Genomic DNA, 24201 nt, shown 5'->3' with positions numbered 1-24201 from the left:
TAGTGCTGAAAGGGATAACGGCACATTCATCAGGCCAAAGCCATTTCCCCAAGAACCTTCTGTGCCGGGCTCATCACATAGGCATTTGCGGCAAAAACATACTCTGAAAATGTTATTGCATTTCTGAACTCTGGCCTGGACTGAATAGCAGGCGTCTAATTTATTCTCCAATAAAACCCACAGATGTTTTCCTTCACTGTGTGCGGCTGAATAAGTGGAAGCGCATGGGCAACAAATCAACTTACAGGCAACTTTTAATTTTCAAGGCGGGCACACTCTCAGAACTGTGCTACGGAAACTGACTGCGCTTGTAAGTTGATATGCAGATTGGCATGACGCGCCACATTAGAGCTATGTATTTTGTTTTGTGTTGCTACGGCAACTGGGAAAGTGCAAGACGCGTTGTAGAGCGCCATTTTAGTTTGGGTAAAACATTGTTCCCAATGAAGATACAAAGGTGGCATATGTGGAGCGGTGCAACCAGTTTGAATCTCATTCGGAGGCATAACCTTCAAGCACAGACTCTACAACGCTGCCTTTTAATAAAAAGAGAGAAACATAGGCGGGATGTCTATCGTCTACATTAGCGCTCTACTGAACATCTGACAGAGCTCACGTTATTCCTAGTGGGACGCAAAGTGAAACAAGCAGGGGTGCTGGCACACTTGCTTATGAGAAAGCGGTTCCATCAAAGTGGATGAACACAGTACTTGGCCGATGGGAGAATGATAAGAGAAACACACAGAGAAACAACAGGAAATTGTATGCTACAGCTGACCGAAATAGGGGGAAAGTAAGGGGCAAGCACAGGAACCAATGAAAAGCAAGGGGGCAGAATGTAAGCCTCTTTTAAGATTTATATTGAATACAATAGATTTCACAAGCACAGCACAAGCGCTGTGCAGGCGAAGAAACTAAAAAGGAGCACTGTGTCAGCCTCAAGTAATAAAGACTCTAGATGCAAGACTATGAGCAGAGACTGAGGCAACAGGCAGCCTCTCTGCGCAAATTTAAGTAGCAGAGCAGCAGCTGCACAGCATAGAGTAATGCACCGGTGTCCTGACACCGGTCTCACTCATGACAGGCCTCCTAGCCTCTAATAATTTCAGCACTGCCCGAGGCCCTCATGCCTGACCTGGCTCAGCCTAGTTTGTATAAAGTGGACCTGTCCTCTGCCCTCTCATTGCTTTCACGGGAGCCAGTAGCACAGTGGGTGCAGCGCAAGGTTATTTCAATATTAAATGTATTCATGATAAACTCGGGAACAAAATAAAAACATAATCTGTCCACTCATGTAAAGTACAATACACTTTTGTAATTTCATGTGATACCTGTCCTATAGTTAGAGCCACAAACACTAAATGTTGCATATTGCCAGTACCAAAAAAAGTAAAGTAAGTTTCCTAAAAATGAATATTTGAACGTAATATATATAATATATATATATATATATATATATATATATATATATATATATATATATATATATATATATATATATATATATATATATATGTATATATATTATCTACTGGCGGTCGCCAGTAGATAGTTATAGTTAGGACCGTGTTTCCATAGGAAATCCGCAACATTCTATTTGGAATAACTTTGGCGCCGGTCGACGAATCCTCGCGAAATTTTCAAAACTAATGGGGCGCTACGTTCCGCTCCTACCCTGAAAGTCTCGGGGGGATTCGTCAAGCGGGGGCTGAGAAAAAAGGGGGGTCCCAAAACGCGTTTTCCCCATGCATTTTCCCATAGGACCTTTAGTCCGAGCTACAGCCCGAACGGCTGAACAGAATTACTTGAAATTTGGCAGAGAGGTAGTCCTCAGGTCAAGGATGTGCCTTTTGTAGGTCTGGTGTAAATCTGTTCAGTAGGTCCTGAGAAAATAGCATTTAAATCAATATATATATCTGTAAGCGCGCTCCGTGCGCTTACCGTAAGCTTACCGTACGCGTACGGTGCCGTGCGCGAGCTCAATTCTGATTGGTGGTTACATGACTGTAAACATTCGAATCGGTCGAAATCAGGAAGTGTCGGCCGCCATTTTCTGTCTCTCGCACTGAGAAACAAAGGTGGGGAACGTGAAACGGGGGCAACGAAGAGAGTTGCAGACCCCCTAGTGTTTGTTAGGGGGGCCAAGAAGGACCCAAAAGTACGAAAAATAAATTTAATAATTTAAAAAAAAAATCGCGGGGTACGCGTACGGTAAGCTTACCGTACGCGCACGGCAAAAAAAAAAAATAATAATAATAAAGAAGTAACAATCACATTTATTAAATAAATTAAAGGACCCACAAGGGAGAAAAAAACAAATGTTACTGCGTAAAAAAAGACGAGGTGCGCACGGCATGGACTGCGCAACGTGGGCGCTCGGTGCGCGAAGCGCACCGAGCGCCCACAGCGCGCGCGTTAGTGCGCATAGTGAAAAACCAGAAAAAAAAAAAAAAAAATACATAACTTAGCATTTAAAAAAACCGTACAAATTCACTTAAAAAACCATAGGTTTCACACATGTTATAGTTAGCTGTACATTTCACTCGTAAAAAACCAATGAAATTCCACTTTATAGTTAGATCAGGTAACTATAACTTGCGCGACCGCAATCCACAATGTGTAATTTCAGATGTCATCATTGATGTCATGAGTGATGTCACTGACCATGTCCTGAGTGATGTAATATGTGACGTCATCAGCAGTTTATTGTGGGCGCGCAAGTTATAGTTACCTGATCTAACTATAACGTGGAATTTCATTGGTTTTTTACGAGTGAAATGTACAGCTAACTATAACATGTGTGAAACCTATGGTTTTTTAAGTGAATTTGCAAGGTTTTCTAAATGATAATTCCTAACTATAACGTGTGTGAAACCTAGGGTTTTTTCAGTGAAAATATATATATATATATATATATATATATATATATATATATATATATATATATATATATATTACCTACTGGCGGTCGCCAGTAGGTAGTTATAGTTAGGACCACGTTTCCATAGGAAATCCGCAACATTCTATTTTGAATAACTTTTGCGCCGGTCGACGAATCCTTGCGAATTTTTCAAAATAGGTGGGGCGCTACGCTCCGCTCCTACCCTGAAAGTCTCGGGGGGATTCGTCAAGCGGGGGCTGAGATAAAAGGGGGGTCCCAAAACGCGTTTTTCCCATGCATTTTTCCATAGGACCTTTAGACACAGCTACAGCCCGAACGGCTGAACAGAATTACTTGAAATTTGGCAGAGAGGTAGTCCTCAGGTCAAGGAAGTGCCTTTTGTAGGTTTGGTGTAAATCTGTTCAGTAGATTCTGAGAAAATAGCCTTTAAATCAATATATATATCTGAGCCAGCTTACGGTGCGCTTACGGTGCGCTTACCGTACGCGTACGGTGGCGTGCGCGAGCGCGATTCTGATTGGCCCTTAGATCTTAGTAAACATTCGAATCGGTCGAAACCAGGAAGCGGCGGCCGCCATTTTCTCTCTCGCACTCTGAGGGGGGAGCTGATAAACAAATGCCAAAAACATATAAAGGGGCTGTTTAGACAGCGCCCATGCACATAACCATGTTAGTTGAGTCTTCAAAGATCCCCCAAGGCAAAAAACGGTAATTTTTTATTTTTCGAAAATTTCGCCGATTACGCTTACCGTACGCTTACCGTACGCGTACGGTAAATAATTATTAAAAAAAAAAAACCCCACTCTCTCCACCCCGTGTGCAAAGCATTTCCCAAAAAAATTTCAACAGATTACCTATCACAAGGAAGCGCATAATATGTCCTCCATGTGCGCACGGTGCGCGAAGCGCATCGTGCGTACATGGCCCATCTAGCGTAACGTGGGCACGCGGTGCGCGTAGCGCACCGCGTGCCCACCGTGCGTGCACGGCACTAACTGCGTAAAGTGGGCGCGCGTGCGCGAAGCGCACCGCGTGCTCACCGTGCGCGCTCGGAACGAACTGCGTTAAGTGGGCGCGCACGCCACGAATGGCGTAAAGTAACTTAGCATTTAAAAAACCGTACAAATTCACTGAAAAAACCATAGGTTTCACACACGTTATAGTTAGGAATTAGCATTTAAAAAACCTTGCAAATTCACTGAAAAAACCATAGGTTTCACACATGTTATAGTTAGCGGAAATTTTACTGATAAAAAACCAATGAAATTCCCCCGTTATAGTTAGTGCAGGAAACTATAACTCACGCGACCGCAATCTTCTGCTGATGACATATGTGTCTTTATGAAAAAAAAATATTTGTAATATATGTATAGCTAAAAATGTATGGAAGAAGACATGGGCAAATAAGTGTCTAAATACAGTATTAGCATCAGCAGAGGATTGCGGTCGCGTGAGTTATAGTTTCCTGCACTAACTATAACGGGGGAATTTCATTGGTTTTTTATCAGTAAAATTTCCGCTAACTATAACATGTGTGAAACCTATGGTTTTTTCAGTGAATATATATATATATATATATATAGTGTCATAGCTCTGCAAAGATGACACAAGGTTGTTTTTAAAAGGTGCTTATGTACTGCTGCACCCTCTAGTTCACCACCACCAATGTGGCTTCGGTTTAACATTCTGTAGTTTCACTATTTTACATAAATTGTGAACTCAATATAACACACAATTTCTGTTAGGTGGGGAGCTCAGGAAAAATCTGCTAAATAGCCTCGTTTCTTGTGACTCCGACTTTTGACCAAGCCCTCTTCATATGGATAGCTATTCGGAGTCAGTTTCTTTAATATTATACACATTATACTAAATGGGGAAATTTCTGTCAGTTATTGCGTTATACATTTGTTTGTACTTGTGATAAAGTGTCACTCAAAGTGCCACTCTTAAAACATTCAAATGTCATACATTTCCCTATTGAATGCATAGAAATGTCACACATGAGGAGACTGAAACCTTGGCAGCTATGCATTACGTTCCACTTTTGGTTCTCAGTTATTAGTCTTCCTAAAATGGCATTCTTCAGAGACACGAACGCCACACGCTGTACATTACAAGTCGAAGAGTAGGTTGAAATAATACGGGGGCTCACTCAGTAAATAAAGTTGAGGGAAAAGTTTGAATACGAGTCCCAACTGAATGGATAGAGTTTACATAAAGGCATCAACTTAAGATATAAGGAAGGGTCTGAATGTGGGGCATTATTCATAGGTTGGTTGGAAAGGGGCAGATAGAAAGCCTCACTTGCTAACCGAGGGAAATATTCAATTACAAGGCTTTACTCACAGGCAAGGGTTGTGGCGTTTTCCAAATAACTATGGATTTGCCACATTTCCCTTATAATCCATCTGGTGCATAATCTCCAGATTTTAACAAAAATAATTGTTTTTAGCTCAAGTGAATGTAAAGTTACTAAAAACGGAGCTACATTTGTTGCCGCGAACTGGAAGGCCCTTTGCAAATGTTGACTGGCTACCTTTCTGTACCTCATTGCTGTATTTCCCAGACATTTTAAGAATGTGTAAAAATGACAAAATATCGACGTAATACTATCAGAAAATGTGCAGCATTAAGCTGCCTAATTTAGTAACCCTGCTTGCTGCACAATGTGGTCGTCCAGTGCCGCATAATTCCAGTGATCTTGACTACGAGGAATCCCTCACAACCAGAGAAGACTGAATGGAAGATCCACTCAAAGGACAAAGAGAATTTGAATGTGAACCTCACTCAGTCTAGGGACTGCATACAAGTTCCCTCTCAACGGCCAACGCCGGGTTTGAAAAGAAGACTCTGCTCGAAGGCTAAGGAATTGACTTAAGGCCTCACACTAACAGGCCTTGGAAGTAGCTTGAATACAAGGCTTCACTTACAGGCCTGGAAAAGCGTCGAAGCGTCGAGTCCTTACTTCTAGGATGAGGAAAGAGTTCCAAATACAAGTTTACGGCCTCGTGCATGTAAGAACTCAAGGACTCATCCATTGCCAAAGGGAGAGCTTGAAGACAACGCTCACGAGCGACAACATTTCAATACAAGGCCTCGATCAAATGCCGATAAAGACTTAAGTTAAATCAAATCTTTTCAGTTTTAATTCAGTTGTAGATTCGGTTTCTGATGACTGTTTTTTGTTGTACTTTACGTATCATTGGATTTGTTCTACGATGTCTTGCGCCTTCAAGCTGAACGACTTCCTTGCATTTGCGCATTACAGTTCGAACTAACAGCCATAACAAATACAAGGAACCACTCCCAAGCAGAGGAAGGATCTTAAATATAAGGCCCTGCTCAACAGTAGACAGAGGAACCTGAACACAAGGCCACACTCAAGTGCCAAGAAAAGGGCCCGAAGAAAACCAGGCGCCAATTATAAGCACTGGAGGGAATAAGGTGTCTGGACGCTGCAGTGACTCACAGCTGAGGCAGGCAGGTTCCTGGCAGGATGGCAGAGAGCCCCGATCCGGATGCAGGAGAATTCCAGGCTCGTCTCTCATCCCTTGTATGATGATGCTATAAAGTCGGCAGCTGCTTCTTATCGACAACATTCGCTCTGTGCAAAGGGCTTTTGAGTTGGGGAGTGGAAGAGACAAAGTGTACATTTCTAGGTGCACAGGCCCATCTGGGATGAGTTATGAGCCTTACTTTTCATCCCTGTGAGAAACCCTAAACCATTCCTACCTTCCGGGCGGAGTTCGCCCCTTCCAGCTGTTGACACAGCCTCCTGTAGGCGGACACCTGCTGTTCCTGGTATATGCCAGCTTGGCAGGAGCGGACAGCATGATGTATTGCTGATGACTCTAGTTTGACTACTATTGGGCATAAGCACTACGTTTCATGCATCTTTTTTAAAAATGGGGCTTCCAGGGATAGATGCTAAATGAGTCTCATTGCCCCACTATTATAGCAGATTTGTCAGCATCCGTGCAGGGCGTTCATAGGCAGATGTGTGGCCCGAACGCACTCTCTTCCAGCCTCCCAGTAGCTGAGCAAGAGCATGTTTTCCTTCCATTGGATTTTGTAATAAAACAAAATGATTTACTATTTACACATGGGTGACAGTATCACGTGTGCGCAGTGGGGTTCCCAAGGCCTTCAATGATATTGCAACACATGCAAATAATGCTATTTCTTTCTACAGATTAGCATGCTGTCTCAGAAAGCCTCCTCAATATTCCTAACAAGCATCTGCAATGCAAAAGGTATCACATTTATGCGAGTTTGAGCTATTGGCATTGTAAATAAGGCCTTTTATTTATGTTTTTGTTTTTAAAACATAAACAAAAGGCGTTGCCAATAGCTTAACATCTCACAAATGCGAGACCTATTGTATTCCAAATGCTTGAAGGCATCGCTGAGTTGCCCCCTTCTGTCTCCCATGGCCCCTGAAGAGCTCCCCGTTTGCTACGAGTTAAATAAACAAGCCGGTGGTCACAACTGAGAGACCCTCCTGCAGTGAGAGAAACTCATTAAACAAAATAGTGCTTACAGACTAAAGAAGACTACCGTGTAACAACCGAAGTAAAAGGGCCAGTCCACAGTGAAGGATACAAATGAAGACAAGACGGTACTAATGAGGGAGTAACAAGCCTAATAACGAATCAGAAGCCACTATTTATGAAGGACAATGACACAAGCCAATGACAAATATGGGCGGAGAGTGGGCAGGGCTTCAAGAACAGACTCCAATACAGCATGGCTTGCAGAGCAGCGCATGCCATGCCCAGGTTCGAACTAAAAACCCTGAATGATATCCGACTCTGACGTAAACTCCTAACTTTCCTTTTTCTTTCAAATGACTCTTACCTTCCTTTGCATCCTCTGCATGCTTCTAATCTTTGAGTACAGCTTACTGTAAACCACATGCTATTTACCTTAATTCCTATTATTGCATTTTCACATATTACCCACAACTCATTTTACATGTCACAACCACCCCTTTAAAAGTCATACCCCTGCAACCTGACACTACATAATTCTCCTGTAGCTCATCTATTAACACCGCTAACAAAGACATGATATTTCCATATCCCCCACTCCCAATAAAGATCACACCTATTTCCTACTAATGTAATTTACCACAGAGAAACTGAGGTAAAGGCATGAAATGTCTCATGCAGAGCACAAGATTAATTCCAATAACCAACAATAACTACCAAAACAAAATACTAACCGTCGGACCTGGAGCCGCTTGCTGCCCTGTTTGATGGCAGAAAAATGCCTTGTCGGGTTGTAGTAGGAGCTATATAATACAATTCCAATACAATATCTATCTATCTATCTATCTATCTATCTATCTATCTATCTATCTATCTATCTATCTATCTATCTATCTATCTATCTATCTATCTATCTATCTATCTATCTATCTATCTATCTATCTATCTATCTATCTCCCACACTAAAACTAATACCACAATACTCAACAGTCTGAAGTCATTTGTACTTCATACAGGCTGCTTAATACATCCCTTTTACTGCTTGATACTCTTACACTCACATAAGACAAACTACTATGGGTCTCATGTCCATCACCCACTGCTGTACCAGTCGACGGCAATAAATCACCCATCACTAACTGAACAGGCACAGAATAAGTGAAGCGAAATGCCACATACGGCTGGCCAACAGAAGACTAATTTCACCTAACACTGCAGTTCCTGAGTAGCAACATACTGCGGCCACTTCTTGGCATCTCACAATGACAATCAGATTTGGGATGATATTAACAAAATCCATCCCAGGAGGTCTCTCCACCACTACTACCTTTAACCCATGCCTGCTAATGTCCATGAACTTTAAACAAAATATCTCAAAATGGGCAAACCACTATAGTAACCAGCTACATGAAGATAAGAAATGCTAAATGAAGCTGGCAGCTTAGTGAAAACCATAAAGTGCATGCCTATCCCTCACACTTCTTCATCCATCACACTGCTAAATTCTGCATCCCATAACACAATAATCACACCTCATTGGCCCTCCCGCACAACATGGAAACACTTTCCACACAGGATCAAAACAAAGACAACACACTTCCAATCAAATACCCCACACGGTGTAGCGTGCTACCCATGTCGACAATTGCTTCAGCGCCCCACAAAGGGGTAGTAAGCGCTGTATAAATGTTGCAATACAATACAATCACAAACAGAAAGCATCTTCTTCCAACCCTCAGGCAGTGTTATATGACTGCACGCCAGTAGATGTCACTGCTTCTCTTGTCCTTTCTCTATGTATGATGCATGGGAGCATGAGGGGGGTGTAAATTGTTGCAGACCCGCAACAGGTGCAATAATGAGTGAAAGGGACCAGCTGGTGTGATGCACGCATTTAGATGGATTGCTGTTTTGATACCAAATCTTCATGGGTAGGCTTCCAATATAGAGGAATTTAGCACATTTCAGTGCGCGTTTTTAGGTCTGGTATAGCCAAGCACGTGAGTTCAATAAAATGAGTTTGCTTTGTGTCCGCCCCTTCCAAACCAATGTTTTACACTGGTGAGCTGTTAGCTTGAAACACTGTCAATTCCATTTTCGACCAGCTCAGAGGAGTATTTTAGTCTCACCATCATACTACTGTGCTTGGATATCAGAATATCGACTACAGAAATATTGTACTACAAAAATATAGGAAACATATACAAAACGAAAATGCTTTGGTAAGTATAAAATTACTATTCTTAACTCCACCTCTAACTACCTGGAACATGTATAATTAAGGCTATTCTTTGTTGGCCATCTTATCAGTATTTATCCATATTTATTTTGTGTTTTGTGAATAAATTAAGATGTAAACTCATATATTTCTACACTTATTTAACTGATTAACATGCACTTATATTTGATGCCTGTTCTAGCAAATTAAGCACCAACATATAACATACCAATATACCCACAGGTAACTATTAGCATTACACTACAAATTATGCTGAGGTATGTCGTTATTTAAGGGAATGTCATCCAATTTTTAATTCCCTATGCTATCTATCTGCTCAGCGGTTGGCCTGGAATTGATGAAAGACAGCATGGAAAGTCACTCAAGCTCAATTTTCTGTATTTACCAGTTTTTAAAAATAAATGCAGAAAGAAAGCACACTGTTTGTATTCATTTAAAAAAAAAATCAGTAACATTGAAAGCTGGGAGCCTTATATGTAAGTATAGTAAAGCTGTACCTACCTTGTTCAAATAGTGGTCGGCGATTATTTTTTCTATGATATTTACAATGTCACAACATTTAAAACACCGGATTCCAGGACCATACAGGGTATTGGCTGTTTGGGTATCCTTCTACCTCCTAGGAAGTGCTTTTATTGGTATTCATGAGGGACTGTGTGATGTCTTAAAAGTAGACCCAATCATCATACTTTTGGACACTTTCAACTCCTTACTTCAAATGTTCATTTCATACAAGAAGCAATGCTTTTTGTTATTTTTTCACGCTAAGAACATTTGTTTACCTACCATCAAAAGTAAATATTTACTAGGGATGCCAATGTCTGGGCTCCTGCAATGATCTGCATTAGAGGAAAGTTATATTGCATTCCTAGCAACCCTATTCCATAAGCTCCAGGGCACCTGCCCAGCAGTGCCCCTGCTCCTGCCACAGGGCTGCAGCTGAAATACAACTTTAGCAATCCTAACAACACTAGCTTATCAAATGCAAGGCGGCCTTTTTGATTTGCCAAAGCTTGTTTTCTGAGGACGGAAAGGAGAAGAAAGGCAGGCATTAACTTACAATATTCTATTTAACAATAATTCTGTATATCAATAATTTATTGCTACTGGCACTTCTAACCTCTGTGTTTGGCGAAACCTGTGCAAGCACTATTTCACAAAATTCGGAGAAAAAAATATAATGCTAAAAAGAGTTTTTTCAGAGTCCTCTTTTCTCAATTAGAAACACCCTACTAAGAAAATAATGAAGTCCCTAGGCCCATCTGATCTTTGGCATCTCCACTACTGGAGTCATTAGTGTCAATCAATCAAAATATATTTATCCGATTTGCAAAAGTAATCATAAAAGCACATCATTAAAAAATATTAATAAAATAGCGCTAAAACACCATTTGAGTTAAAAATTGTTTCACAGATTAGCATGGCACACCCGTTAAAACTTGAGAAAAAAATCAACAGACTTTTAAGGTGTCTAATAGTTGCAAGTACCATAAAGCTGGTCTCACTTGATTAAAATTCAAGGTCACAAAAAGAAGGCAAACATACTTTTGTCTTTAAACTGACCATCGGGGCAAATAAAAACAACACGTAAAGTGTCTAGTGCAGAAGTCATATCACATGCACAGAAAGAGCGATCTGATGGTTTATGCTACCCCACCAACAGCTGCAGGAACAGGTTTAAACGAATATATGTTAATAGTCTTCTATGCTGGACCGACATGTCCAGAGTTAAATACATTTCCATTTTGTTCATGGACTTCACCATCATGAATTCCTTGTACCCATTTTTAGGTCTCACCTGAGCCAGCGCTTTAGCGCTGCTCTCGCGAGAGCTTTTGTAAAAGGGGGATTTGGAAGTGCAAACCAGTGCTTTCAGGCCGCCAACTACAGTGCATGTGCGCCGGGCGCGCGCACCATTTGGCAGCCTGCGTGATCATTTCGCGGCCGCTTTGATGTTCTCAGTGAGCCGCGCGGCCACTGAGAACATCAAAGCGGCCGCAAAATGATTACTTTCACTTTATCGGCCGCACGGCCGCTTTGATGTTTGATCGCGATTGCGTTTTATTTAGTTATGCAACTAGTGCATAGCTAAACACTTATAAGGTCCCAAAGGCGAGACCTATTGGCTATGCCAATGCTTATGTTTATTGCAGGAGTTACTTTTCTTTAAATCACTTCGGTGACATTAGGGGTTCTTAACTTCTGTTGTGAATGCGAGTTTATGTTGTCTGAAATATACCCTGAGCAGTTTCTTTGTGTACGTTCGGTTCAGACACTCTTGGGTTTTCCTGCATTGGCCATCTGTGTGCTCTTGCTTGGAGTGAATTTGCAAAGGAGTTGGAGTTGTAGTAACGACGACAGTACAGGGACAACTGTCAGTGCAGGGGGTAAGTACGTTTGATGTAACCCATTTGGATCATGGGTACGGGCTGTCTACCAGAGCGCTGTTTCACATCTTCCACAGTGTCTGCATTTCTTTTCTGCGTTGCCCCCTGCGAATGAAAGCAGCACACTGCCAAGCAGGTGCGATTCCTACTATAGTGGGCACTCCAGCGTGCAGCGCGCTACTGGTCTGCCAACGCGCTTCGAAGCCTGATCAGGAGCCTGAACTGTTATTGAAATACAAACACTAGCCTACCACAATGCGTTGTTTAGAAAAGGCCAGCTCTAAACCGTCAGGTACTAGAATGAATATCAGCTTTATGTTGATATGCCATTATACAGGGGACAGTATATCTAGTGAGAAGACACCTTGGTACACAGGGTGCTCCGGTGACGACGTTTGAACCTGAGGACATGGAGGGACTTGCTGAGTGTCTTGCAGCGGAACCTCATTCACACCGAGAAGTGCCCGAGCTCTCTCACTGAAAGTAAACGGCCGCAGAAAGAGACTCCACCCAGCACGTACAGTCCGCGCAGGCACCCAGGACCTGCCAGCTTGAAGCATTGACTCTTCTGATGGCAGTCTGTCTGTCTGTCCGGCGTGCAGCGCCCCTACTCATTTTCGGCAGGAGGTTTATATAGTTCCTGAAGGAGGTGGTTTTTAGGTTACGGTTTGAACTTGAAATATTGTGTTGGAAGGTCGTAAGTAGCGGATACATAAAGAAGCATTTGCAATGCAACAGGTCTCACATTTACGTGAGTTTGAGCTGTTGGCATTGTAAATGACAATGCCTTTTATTTATGTTTTGGTTTTGAAACATAAATAAAACACGATGGGCCCGATTCACAGAACTAACTTAAGACAAAATCCTAAACTTACTACCATTTTGGTATTCACAGAAGGCACTTACACATTTTGGTATTCACAGAAGGCACTTACTCATTTCGGTATTCACAGAAGTTAGGAGTCCTAACTTTAGGACTCCTAAATGCCTTCTGTGAATACCGAAAGTCTTAAAATTAGGATTTTTCTCAGTTTAGTAGTAGTATAGTTAGGACTCCTGACTTTAGGACTCCTAAATGCCTTCTGTGAATACCGAAAGTCTTAAAATTAGGATTTTTCTCAATTTAGGACTACTAAATTGAGAAAAATCCTAATTTTAAGACTTTCGGTATTCACAGAAGGCATTTAGGAGTCCTAAAGTCAGGAGTCCTAACTATACTACTACTAAACTGAGAAAAATCCTAATTTTAAGACTTTCGGTATTCACAGAAGGCATTTAGGAGTCCTAAAGTTAGGACTCCTAACTTCTGTGAATACCGAAATGAGTAAGTGCCTTCTGTGAATACCAAAATGTGTAAGTGCCTTCTGTGAATACCAAAATGGTAGTAAGTTTAGGATTTTGTCTTAAGTTAGTTCTGTGAATCGGGCCCATTGTCATTTACAATGCCAATAGCTTAAACGTAAATGCGAGACCTATTGCATTGCCAATGCTTGTTATTATATTGGGCTGTTTTTATATTGGGCCACCGAGAACCTTGTTTCTCTTGTAGTTAATCTTAATGTCTCTTTAACCCAGGCTATATCCGATTTGCAGATCATTTCTGGTGCGCTGATCAACTGAGGTTTACCTAGAGCCCCTAGAGTTGTTTTAACCTAGCTTAGCCAGGGTATGTGGTGGCTATGATCCATATTCAAACAATCACTCACAATATTTCTATTTCATTCGAACTCACTTTTGAGACATTTTGAGAGCCAAAGAAGTATTGGGCGGAGTTGAATAAAATCAGACTTAACATCTGCTCCCATCTCTTCATGCACTATTTCCTCTGGGATGCTCGGTGGAATTCGTAATAGTCTCCTAAAGAATTTATTTTCAGCTGCTTGTATTGGGGGCAGGGTTTAGATCCCCATATTTCTGCTCCAAACGCCACACACTTCGCATTGTAAAAATGTAATATGGAATTTATATGACTATGTCCTAGGCACTTAGCAAAGCTATCTATGCCGTGGGCTACCCTATTGAATGATTGTACATGCACTCTTACCAGAGATCCCCGATTTATTTAATTATCTGACAGGATTAATGGGACCCAGAGATCCATGCATGATTTATAAAGATCCCTATCTGGGCCTGGAGCTTTCCCTTGTGTAATTCCCGCTATGCCTCTGGCATTGAATAGGAACTAGGGAAACAATCGCTTGAGTAAATGTTTTCAAAATTAGTATCTTAATTCTTAGCAGGGGTGGTTTGTCTCATATCTGGTGGGGCTATCTCATTAAAAGTGGGGGATTCACAATCCTCCAGAAGGCTAAATTGGTCCTATCTTCACAAGCTTCCTTTAAATCTTTTCAGGCTACTTTTGTTAGGAGACTCTTCCGGTCCTTCCGTGCTGGTGCATATTTCCTTCTGGCCACTTTAACAGCAAGCGTGTTCCTTGGCTTTTGTTTGAGGGCCAAGTTTAACTCCTTATAAGCCTTCGTACAGAACTTGTCAAACCCATTTAGGACCTTCCTCATTGGATTTGAGCTTAGGTCTAAAATGAGCTTTCTGTACCTCACTACAAATATTGGAGTACGCGTTCACAATGGCCTGATTAGAGGAGTTGAGATTTAAACACACCTCAAAATCGTGAATGCACACTGTAATCAATTTCCTCAAGAAATCTTCTGTGACTATTTTGCCCAAACCAATGTTTCTACCCTGTTCCTTTAGTGTAAGGGGATTTTTTTAAATAAATATTTAAAGTCTTCTCCCCTAATCCACTCCAACCAAGTTCAGGCGTTAGAGGGTTAGAGTCATTAGTGTCAATGGAGATCACTGGCCCCCTTAGGTATGAGGCTGAACTATACAAAGACACTTTGTGTCAAAGGTACCCTCATACCTCTAAAGTGAAGACTAAACTAAGCGACAAGCCCATGTCCGACTGGCCTGAGACAGAGTGTGGTGCAGTGAAATGAATAGACCAGTGTGTCTTTGGAAGAAAACACTATTGTCTCACCTGGTGAAAACCCAGGTAGTCCTGGATGGTGGGCGACACATAGAAGATGTACCCATCAGCTGTCACTGCAATGATGAAGCCATCAAGAGCCTACAAGAAAGAGTGAAAAAAAGATCAATGTCAGTAATAAGGTCATGAAATACACATACCTGAGATGGTCTGTTGATGCATACAGGCAATGAACGGCAATAGCAAAAATGCACTAACAAACTGAGCAGTAAAGTTCTAACTGATTCTCATGACCCTGTCAGAAAGGGTTTCGTTAGCATCATTGAATTGTAGTAGCAAAATTTAAGCACCAGTCCAATCTCAAGCAGTTATCAAGTAGGCCATGACCGCAACAGTAGCTATTCTTTGCTAGTCTGTAAAAATCTACTAAGGTCCAAAGAAATGTGCCGTACATTGCAGAGCTCACTTGACAACCCTTCATGCTGGAAATAAAAGAAACCTGTGGTGAACTTCTGGTCGCACGTCTCTGTTGTACTAAATTAAAATCTTTTAGGAGTATGAACACTGTGGTCAAGAATATGAATAACTAGCATCTGGCTACTCGCTTAACTAGTTAGAAAACTTTTTCGTTCATAGAATGTGTGGGTCAACGGACTCTCTCTGGAGACAAGAAACACAAGCACTGCCTAAGGAAAGAAGAGACTCTGCCCGCTCATAGAACTCAAGACCTGATCCATGATTATTTTGGTCACCACCAGGGCTGCTGTCCCAAACATTTCTCCATTCCGCCCCAGACAAGTTGAAATCTGTGTGGGAGATTGAATGACATCTGGCCCTGTGACATCAGAAAAGAACTTGCCCCTGGTCCCAGAGATCCAAGCATGTTTCCTGTGGATGACCTTGCAGACTGTCATGACTGGGAATTAATGCTGACCGAATCCTCTTTCAAGCTGATCCACAAGGGTATTCAACCTACCTATGTTGAGATGACTAACTGCCCTTTTCCTCCACATGTCATCAGACTTCATCCTGAATTTGTACCTTCAGAATATATACATTAAATCTACATGCTGTGTAATACTGGCCTATATTAACATTGTGGGATTCCGGTGACACGTAAACCATGAGGCAAACCTTCAATAAAAAGAGAAACCTCGTTTTTCAAATAATATACACATTTACTGTGAATTATTTCATGTCACTAACAATGTTGAATTAATTTGCAGGCCAATTTTCTTCTCTAAATAAATACAAAAGTAAAATTGAATGGTTGGCACAATTTCTTCTTTCTTTCACTGCTAGTCAAATCTCAAAACTTTTTCACGACTGTGCTGCTCCCAGAGCATTAATCAGCACCCTTGCCCACCAATCCTAGATGCAAGCATCCATCAGTGAACCCTCCCTGGTGTTTGGAAATAAACATTGGAAAGAGAACTGTACCAGCAAAAAGTAAGACTGTCCCACATTACACTTTATTTTCTTTCTTTATAAATGTTTTGTTCAACATACTGGCAATGTAATTCAAACGAAAAGCACATTTTAGAATCAATGTTTTTGATTTCCTAACAATGTGCTTTGAATGTAAAATATTACTTATAATAATACACGTTGCATTAAAGACATTTTAAATATTTGCCCATTATCTCCCCAAACAAAACAGACATTTCTCAAAACACTGACAGTCATATCTGTAGACTCAGGCAAATAATGAATACTAAACACATGATGTTCATATGCTCCAAATCATTTTAAAGAGTACTGAAATAATTCAATAAATCATGATATATAAAAACACGAGTAACATTTATTATAATCCTATATTGACATCTTAGAGTTCAAATTACATTTATAAACCAAGATGCCTCATGATTTGTAAATGTCCAACAGGTTCCCATTCGAAATAAGGCCACAGGAAGATAAATATCTTTTACTACGTTTAATGGCAGCATGCAAGCAGATGGTTTCACAGAGTCCCGCATCAAACACAATCCATACGCCAGACGCGTTTCGGGAATCTAACAGTCCCTTCTTCTGTGGCGTGTTGTCAGCAGAAAATGGTAGCGCTGTTGCATAGCGCGCGATTTCATTCCAACACCTGCCTCAGTGGGCATGGCCGAATACACGGCCTTCTGGGTGTCGTAGTGCGCTATTGGTCATCCACAGTGGGCGCGCCACATTTTCAAAGATTAAAACAAGTTCTTCCCCCAGTGGGTAAGTGCAGGAACCTGCTGCCACCTGCCCCGCTTTGTTGCTGTCATTCGTGAATGTGCTGGCACCACCCTGCATGGCGTCAGCACATCTTCCTTCCTGCCACTCAAACACCAAATCGGTACTCGAAGGATCCGCCTTTACCGCGGTGGGCCGAATTTCACGACCGGAGACAGCCGTTATAAATCCAACAAAACAGGTTCCCATTCGAAATAAGGCCACAGGAAGATAAATATCTTTCACTACGTTTAATGGCAGCATGCAAGCAGATGGTTTCACAGAGTCCCGCATCAAACACAATCCATACGCCAGACGTGTTTCGGGAATCTAACAGTCCCTTCTTCTGTGGCGTGTTGTCAGCAGAAAATGGTAGCGCTGTTGCATAGCGCGCGATTTCATTCCAACACCTGCCTCAGAGGGCGTGGCCGAATACACGGCCTTCTGGGTGTCGTAGTGCGCTATTTGTCATCCACAGTGGGCGCGCCACATTTTCAAAGATTAAAACAAGTTCTTCCCCCAGTGGGTAAGTGCAGGAACCTGCTGCAACCTGCCCCGCTTTGTTGCTGTCATTCGTGAATGTGCTGGCACCACCCTGCATGGCGTCAGCACATCTTCCTTCCTGCCACTCAAACACCAAATCGGTACTCGAAGGATCCGCCTTTACCGCGGTGGGCCGAATTTCACGACCGGAGACAGCCGTTATAAATCCAACAAAACAGGTTCCCATTCGAAATAAGGCCACAGGAAGATAAATATCTTTCACTACGTTTAATGGCAGCATTCAAGCAGATGGTTTCACAGAGTCCCGCATCAAACACAATCCATACGCCAGACGCATTTCGGGAATCTAACAGTCCCTTCTTCTGTGGCGTGTTGTCAGCAGAAAATGGTAGCGCTGTTGCATAGCGTGCGATTTCATTCCAACACCTGCCTCAGTGGGCGTGGCCGAATACACGGCCTTCTGGGTGTCGTAGTGCGCTATTTGTCATCCACAGTGGGCGCGCCACATTTTCAAAGATTAAAACAAGTTCTTCTTGTGAAACCATCTGCTTGCATGCTGCCATTAAACGACATCATCGAGTGAGTGTGTCTTCTAAACGTTTCTGAATGTTAAAGATACATACTAAGATACTACAAAACTTGAATAAGTATATTTTGTGTACTACTAAAGAGTAATACAATTTGTGTCACATGTTATGTGAGTGGCTGTGTGACTGTGTGTATCCGCGTGTGAGTAGATGTCTGCGTGGCACTATGGGTGTATGAGTAGTTGTATGAGTGAGGGGCTGTGTGGGTGAGTGAGTGTGTGTGTCAGTGGTGTATGGGTCAGTAAGTGGGTATGTGAGAGGCTGTATAGGTGAGTGATGGGGTGTGAGTGGCTGTATGGGTGAGTAAATGGATCCATAAGTGGTGCATGGATGCGTGTGTTGGTGTGTAAGTGACTGTATGGGTGAGTGTGTCAGTACACCTTTATCAGTGCCATTAGATATTTAGGTATATTGTGCTGGTATGTAACTGCTGTAATACCTCTATGGATGTCTAAATGTGTATCTAAGTGGCTGCGCAAATACGCCAATGCCTGTGTTAGGCAATAGAGAGCTATGTAGGTGTTACTGCAACTACCTTTGAGTCTGATGCATGCACGAATAGTTTATAGTGAGTGATTGAATATATAAGTGCTTCTGTAGCTGTCTCTGTAACTGAAAGAGAGGATCCATGCTTTTGTGAACATCTATCTCAATTGTTTTAGGGTTGGCATACTCTATGTAGTACTTGGCATAGCGGCCTGTAAGTGCAAAAGTAACTTATTCAACTCAAAAGGACATCTCTTAAGTACAAAACATCCTCCTTTATTGCACACCTACAACATATCTTAGAAGTGTATTATGTGCACTAAAACGTTGGTTTGATACTTGAGAAAGACCTATAACATGTCAAGTTAAGCTTGGAGTAAGAATACACAGACAGGGTCTGCACTAGTAGCCATCACCCATGATTCACTAACTATTTCTCTGCATTGTTCAGAAGCTTCTGTCAGTACTTTCCTACATATATAGGTGAGTGTAGCAGTACACCTGTATGAGTGCCATAAGATGTTTAAGCAAATGTGACTGTGGTATGTGACTGTGTGTTTTAGTAGCTCTATGACTGTCTAAATGTGTATGTAAGTGGCTGCACAAATACTTCAGTGCCTCTGTAAGGGAATAGAGAGCTATGAACGTGTGACTGCAACTACCTCTGAGTCTGCTGCAGGCATCAGTAGTTTCTAGTAAGTGACTGAATGTATATGTTCTTCTGTAGCTGTCTGATTAAGTTGCAGAGAGGGTTTATGCTTTTGTGAACTAATATATCAGTTGCTTTAGGGGTGCAAACTCTATGTAGTACTTCACATAGGGGCCTACAAGTGCTCAAGTAACTTATTCAACTCAAAAGGACATTCGTCAATCTCTTAAGCACAAAACAGCATCCTTAATGGCATATGTACAGTATATCTTAGAATTGTGTTATGTGCACTAAAACATGGGTTTGACACATCAGAAACACCTATAACATGCCAAGTGAAGCTTGCAGAGACACGGTCTGCACTAGTAGCCATCACCCATTTTGAAATACTATTCCTCTGCATGGTTGAGAAGTTTGTGTTAGTACTTGCCTACATATCTGAGAGAGTGTAGAAGTACACCTTTATCAGTGCCATGCGATGTTTAAGTAAATGTGCTGGTATATACTGTCTGCTGTAATACCTCTATGGCTGTCTAAATGTGTATGTAAATGTCTGTGGAAATACTTCAGTACCTGTGTTAGGCAATACAGAGCTATGTAGTTGTGACTCTGGTACAGTGTTGCTCCCTTGCCTTTGCAAACGAGTGATGGACCCACACAAACTGTAGCAGGCATAGCAGAGCTAAGTCTCTGTTTTCCCTTCAGGCCTTTGCAGCTCTCCTTCAATGAGCCCCAGACATATCCCCTTACATTTCAGTTCTGTCAGCAACGCTGATTTTCCATCACTACAAAAATACTTTGTTAGGCCTTCTGCTTTCAATTCTGAAACAAGGATTAGTATTTGTTTTACAGGTCCTTCATCAGCCATGAACCCTGGATCAGAATGCTGCACGCAGCTCTGATGTCACTGGATGATCTAATACACGGATCTTGTGTCAAAATACTACTATCCTAATATAAAGGAGACCTGGCATTAGCATCTTCGATGTTGTAGAATGCTGCTATACTGTCACAAAATGCTGTCATACACAACGCAGAGGTTACAGCCTGCTGCATAAACTGATCCAATGTCACAGCATGCTCAACAACAGAGCAATTCATATCACTTGTTTGTGTGCTGCGACACCACACAAAACCACATAACTTGCAGTTTGGTTTCTCCCTGCTTCCAACATGCGTCCAAATCCAAGGCCAATGGTGGAAAGGGTAATCTGATGATTGAAGTAATTCGACATATGTCTATATCGACACCCACAGTCCAAACCTTTGGGAAAAACAAATAACCACACTGACTCTGACCACCTATGCACAGTATGCCCATTTCTAATACAACCACATTGCAAAATGATGTCACAAACAGCACTGCTTTCACAGAATGCCTTAACGCGCAACTCTACTCTCACAAATTGATGTTAATGCAGATTAATACAGATCTACAGGAGAAGCATAGTGAAGTAAGTACAAACTTCATCTTTATGGTTAATCATATTTATTCAAGTCGAGAAGTAACTGCATCCTCAGCTTACTGGCATGAACATCAAGTGAAGGCAACCTCGTCAACATTCTAAGGCTGCCTTCATGACAACATTCTGAATGTTACATTACAACTGTAGGGGATGGGGGTGGCCGGAATGTACCATGTGGTAGATTACAACACATCTCCCTTTTTTTATGGAAGACCTGAGCTCCCCCTAAACGTCCCCGACGAACACAGCCCCAATAGCAGGGCAAAGAAAAGTTTTATTAACTCATATGAAATTCCTTGTGCCAACTTGGGGGTTTACGATCCCTAAGTTCCCTGCCTCCTTGCTCCCTTTCTGCTGGGGAACTCTGGGCCAGAGACCTACCCTCTCCTGCTTGGTCTCTTTCCCTGGGACCCTTGGCCACCCTGTCCATGCTCCATTTTTTCCCATCCTCCATGATGACCACATTTCTTTTGACCTCTCTTATTTTCCCAGGTTCATAGTACTTCTCCTCCTTGCCCCCAATGTTCGTTGGTCTCCTTATCACCACCCTTTGTCCTTCTCTGAAAGATCTTTCCTGCACCCCCCACTTTCTGTCGTACCACCCTTTATACTTCTCTTGTCTGGCATCAATTCTCCTGCTTATTTCCTCTCGATCCACCACCACCGGATTCTTGGGGATCATCCAGTTGGGGGATAGTTTGGAACCCGCCCTTCTCCCCCTCAATAGTTCAAAAGGCGTGTGACCTGTGGAGAGGCTAGGCGTGGTGTGGTAGGCCCAAAGCATGTCTCTCAAAGCCCCCTCTACAGGATTCCCCACTTTCACAGCTAGTTGTATACACTCTTTCAACATCCTGTTAGCCCTCTCCACCTTTCCGTTTGCTTTAGGGCAGTACAAAGGGGTGCGTATGTGTGTTATAGACATGTCTTTCAGGTATTCCTTCATCTCTTCCGATACCAATTGGACCCCATTGTCAGTGACTAAGGTGGAGGGGATGCCCTCCTTTGAAAACACATCGTTCAAGAATTCAATCAATGATCTGGTGTTGATGTTGGTCACGAACTTGTGTGTGACCCAGTTCGAGTAGTAGTCTATAAGTACTAAGATGTACCATTGCTGGGGTCCCTTAGCCCTTATGGGGCCTGTGATGTCAAATCCCAACTTGTCCCATGGAGCGCATGGTACTTCCACGGGACTAAGCGGAGATTTCCGGATACATCTTGTTTTATCACTTATGCCACAAGCATGGCACTCCTTCACCTTGTCTTCCATTTGTGTATCCATTCCTGGGAACCAATATTCCGCTCTCAGTCTTGCCTTGCATAGGCTCCTTCCCAGGTGCCCCTCATGTGCCAGGTCCATGATCTGTCCTCTTAATCCCGTTGGTGGTATAATCCTACCTGACTTGAGGAGGTATCCATCCACAATGGACAGATCATTTCTTACGTTCCAGTATGGCTGTATGTCTTCTGGTAGAGTCTTGCATTTCATGGGCCATCCTTTGATTGTCCAAGCTTTCACCCTATTGATAATGCTATCCTGTTCCAGGTGATAGTCCCACTGACTCCTTGTCATAGCTGGGAGTTTGACCTCTAACACTCCCTCATTGCTCTTGACCTCCTCCTCATGGCTTCCTACTGGTGCTCTAGATAGAAAATCCGCCACCTTGTTCTGTTGGCCCGGGACATACTTTGTCTTGAAGTTGTAGCCCTGTAAGCCTAGCACCCATTTCGCAATCCTCGGAGTCATGTTTTCCAAGACTTTGTTGCCGAACAAGAATATTAAAGGCTTATGGTCAGTGCATACTTCAAAGGGCAATCCCCACACATAGAAGCTGAAATGTTTTATTGCCCAATATACCGCCAATGCCTCCTTCTCTATTGTAGAGTAGTTAGCCTCCGCCGCTGACAGTACTCTTGAAGCAAATGCTACCACTTTGACTTCACCATCTCCTCTTTGTGTAAGCATAGCACCTATGCCTTTGCCACTAGCATCCGTGGTTATTATAGTGTCTTTTGTAACATCAAAGTTGCCAATATATGGTGCCGCCACTATTGCTTCCTTTATGTCCTCAAAAGCCTGTTCTTGTGTCTTCTCCCACACGAACGGTATGTCCTTCTTTAAGATCTCTCTAAGGGGATTGGCTAGCATTGCAAAGTTCTTAATGAATTTGGCCATGTATTCCGCTAGGCCTAAGAACGATAGTACCTCTTCTTTACTTGATGGTGTAGGTGCTTTACGTACTGCTTCAACGAGATCTATCTTTGGTTTTATCCCTTCTTCTGAGATGGTATGCCCCAGATAGTCTACAGCCGTTACACCTACTTTGCATTTGCTCTCCTTTGTGGTAAACCCTACCTCTTTTAATTTGTTTAGAACTCTTTCTGCATTCATATTGTGTTCCTTCTCATTAGCTCCATAGATTAGAATGTCGTCCTGGAAGCACAATGAATTGGGACAATCCTTCAACACGTGTTGCATCACCCTTTGGAATGCCGATGCTGCAGATGCTAGCCCAAAGGGCATTCTTAAGAATTTGTAGTTTCCAAATGGGGTGGTGAAGGCCGTTAACGGTTGTGATTCCGGATGGAGTTTGATTTGGTGGTAGGCCGATGAAAGGTCAAGAACACTGAAAAACTTAGCCCCTTGCAGTGTGCTCAACATCTCATGTATCCTTGGTAAGGGGTGTCTGTCCACCACGATGTTGGCATTCAGTGTCCTGAGATCCACACATAGACGGATGCTCTTTCCACCCTCCTTACTTGTAATGACAATGGGCGCCAACCATGCCGCACATTCTACTTCCTGTATGACCCCTTGCTCCACCAATTTTTCCAATTCCTGTCTCAGGGGTTCCCTCATAAGTAAAGGGATCGACCTAGTCTTATGCACCACAGGAATAGCTCCTTCCTTCAACTCAATTTTATGCATGTAATTTTTCAGTACCCCTAGCTTGTCACTGAATACTTCAGGGAATTCTTTTACTAAATTTGACCCCACCACTGGAGGGTCTATCAACAACACCTGCTCATGGTTGTTCGGGTCAAGCTTTATTCCCAATTCCTTCTGGTGTTTCCACCCCAATAGACTGGACCCTTCCTTGGTAACATACACTTTACCTACTGTGTGTCTGTCCTTAAACGAGATCCTCATTCTTATCATCCCCTCCAATGGTATAGGTACCCTATTGTAACCCATGGGGGCAATGTCCGCTGTTTCCAGTAGGAGCTGGTGTTTTGCAAATTTCTCCTCAAACCTGTTTTTGTCCACCAGGGTGAATGGGGAGCATGAGTCAGCATACACTCTAAACTTTTCCCCATTTAGTTCTATCTCGCATGTGG

At 42.4% G+C, this 24201-nt stretch overlaps 1 protein-coding gene across 1 annotated transcript in view; it reads right to left on the bottom strand.

The window, feature by feature from the left end:
- LOC146861088 (uncharacterized) overlaps nt 1-24201 on the bottom strand; it is a 258546-nt gene that overhangs the window by 82535 nt on the left and 151810 nt on the right. Inside the window, exon 4 of the mRNA XM_085645143.1 lies at nt 15017-15106. Within this exon, the coding sequence (XP_085501269.1) occupies nt 15017-15106 (90 nt within the window). The remainder of the gene's footprint in view (nt 1-15016; nt 15107-24201) is intronic.

This window comes from Triturus cristatus, chromosome 3_1 (genome assembly GCF_964204655.1).
Source record: "Triturus cristatus chromosome 3_1, aTriCri1.1, whole genome shotgun sequence".
Classification (NCBI taxonomy): domain Eukaryota; kingdom Metazoa; phylum Chordata; class Amphibia; order Caudata; family Salamandridae; genus Triturus; species Triturus cristatus.
The sequence above is the reverse complement of the archived record's forward strand: the minus strand, read 5'-3'. Positions and strand labels throughout refer to the sequence as shown.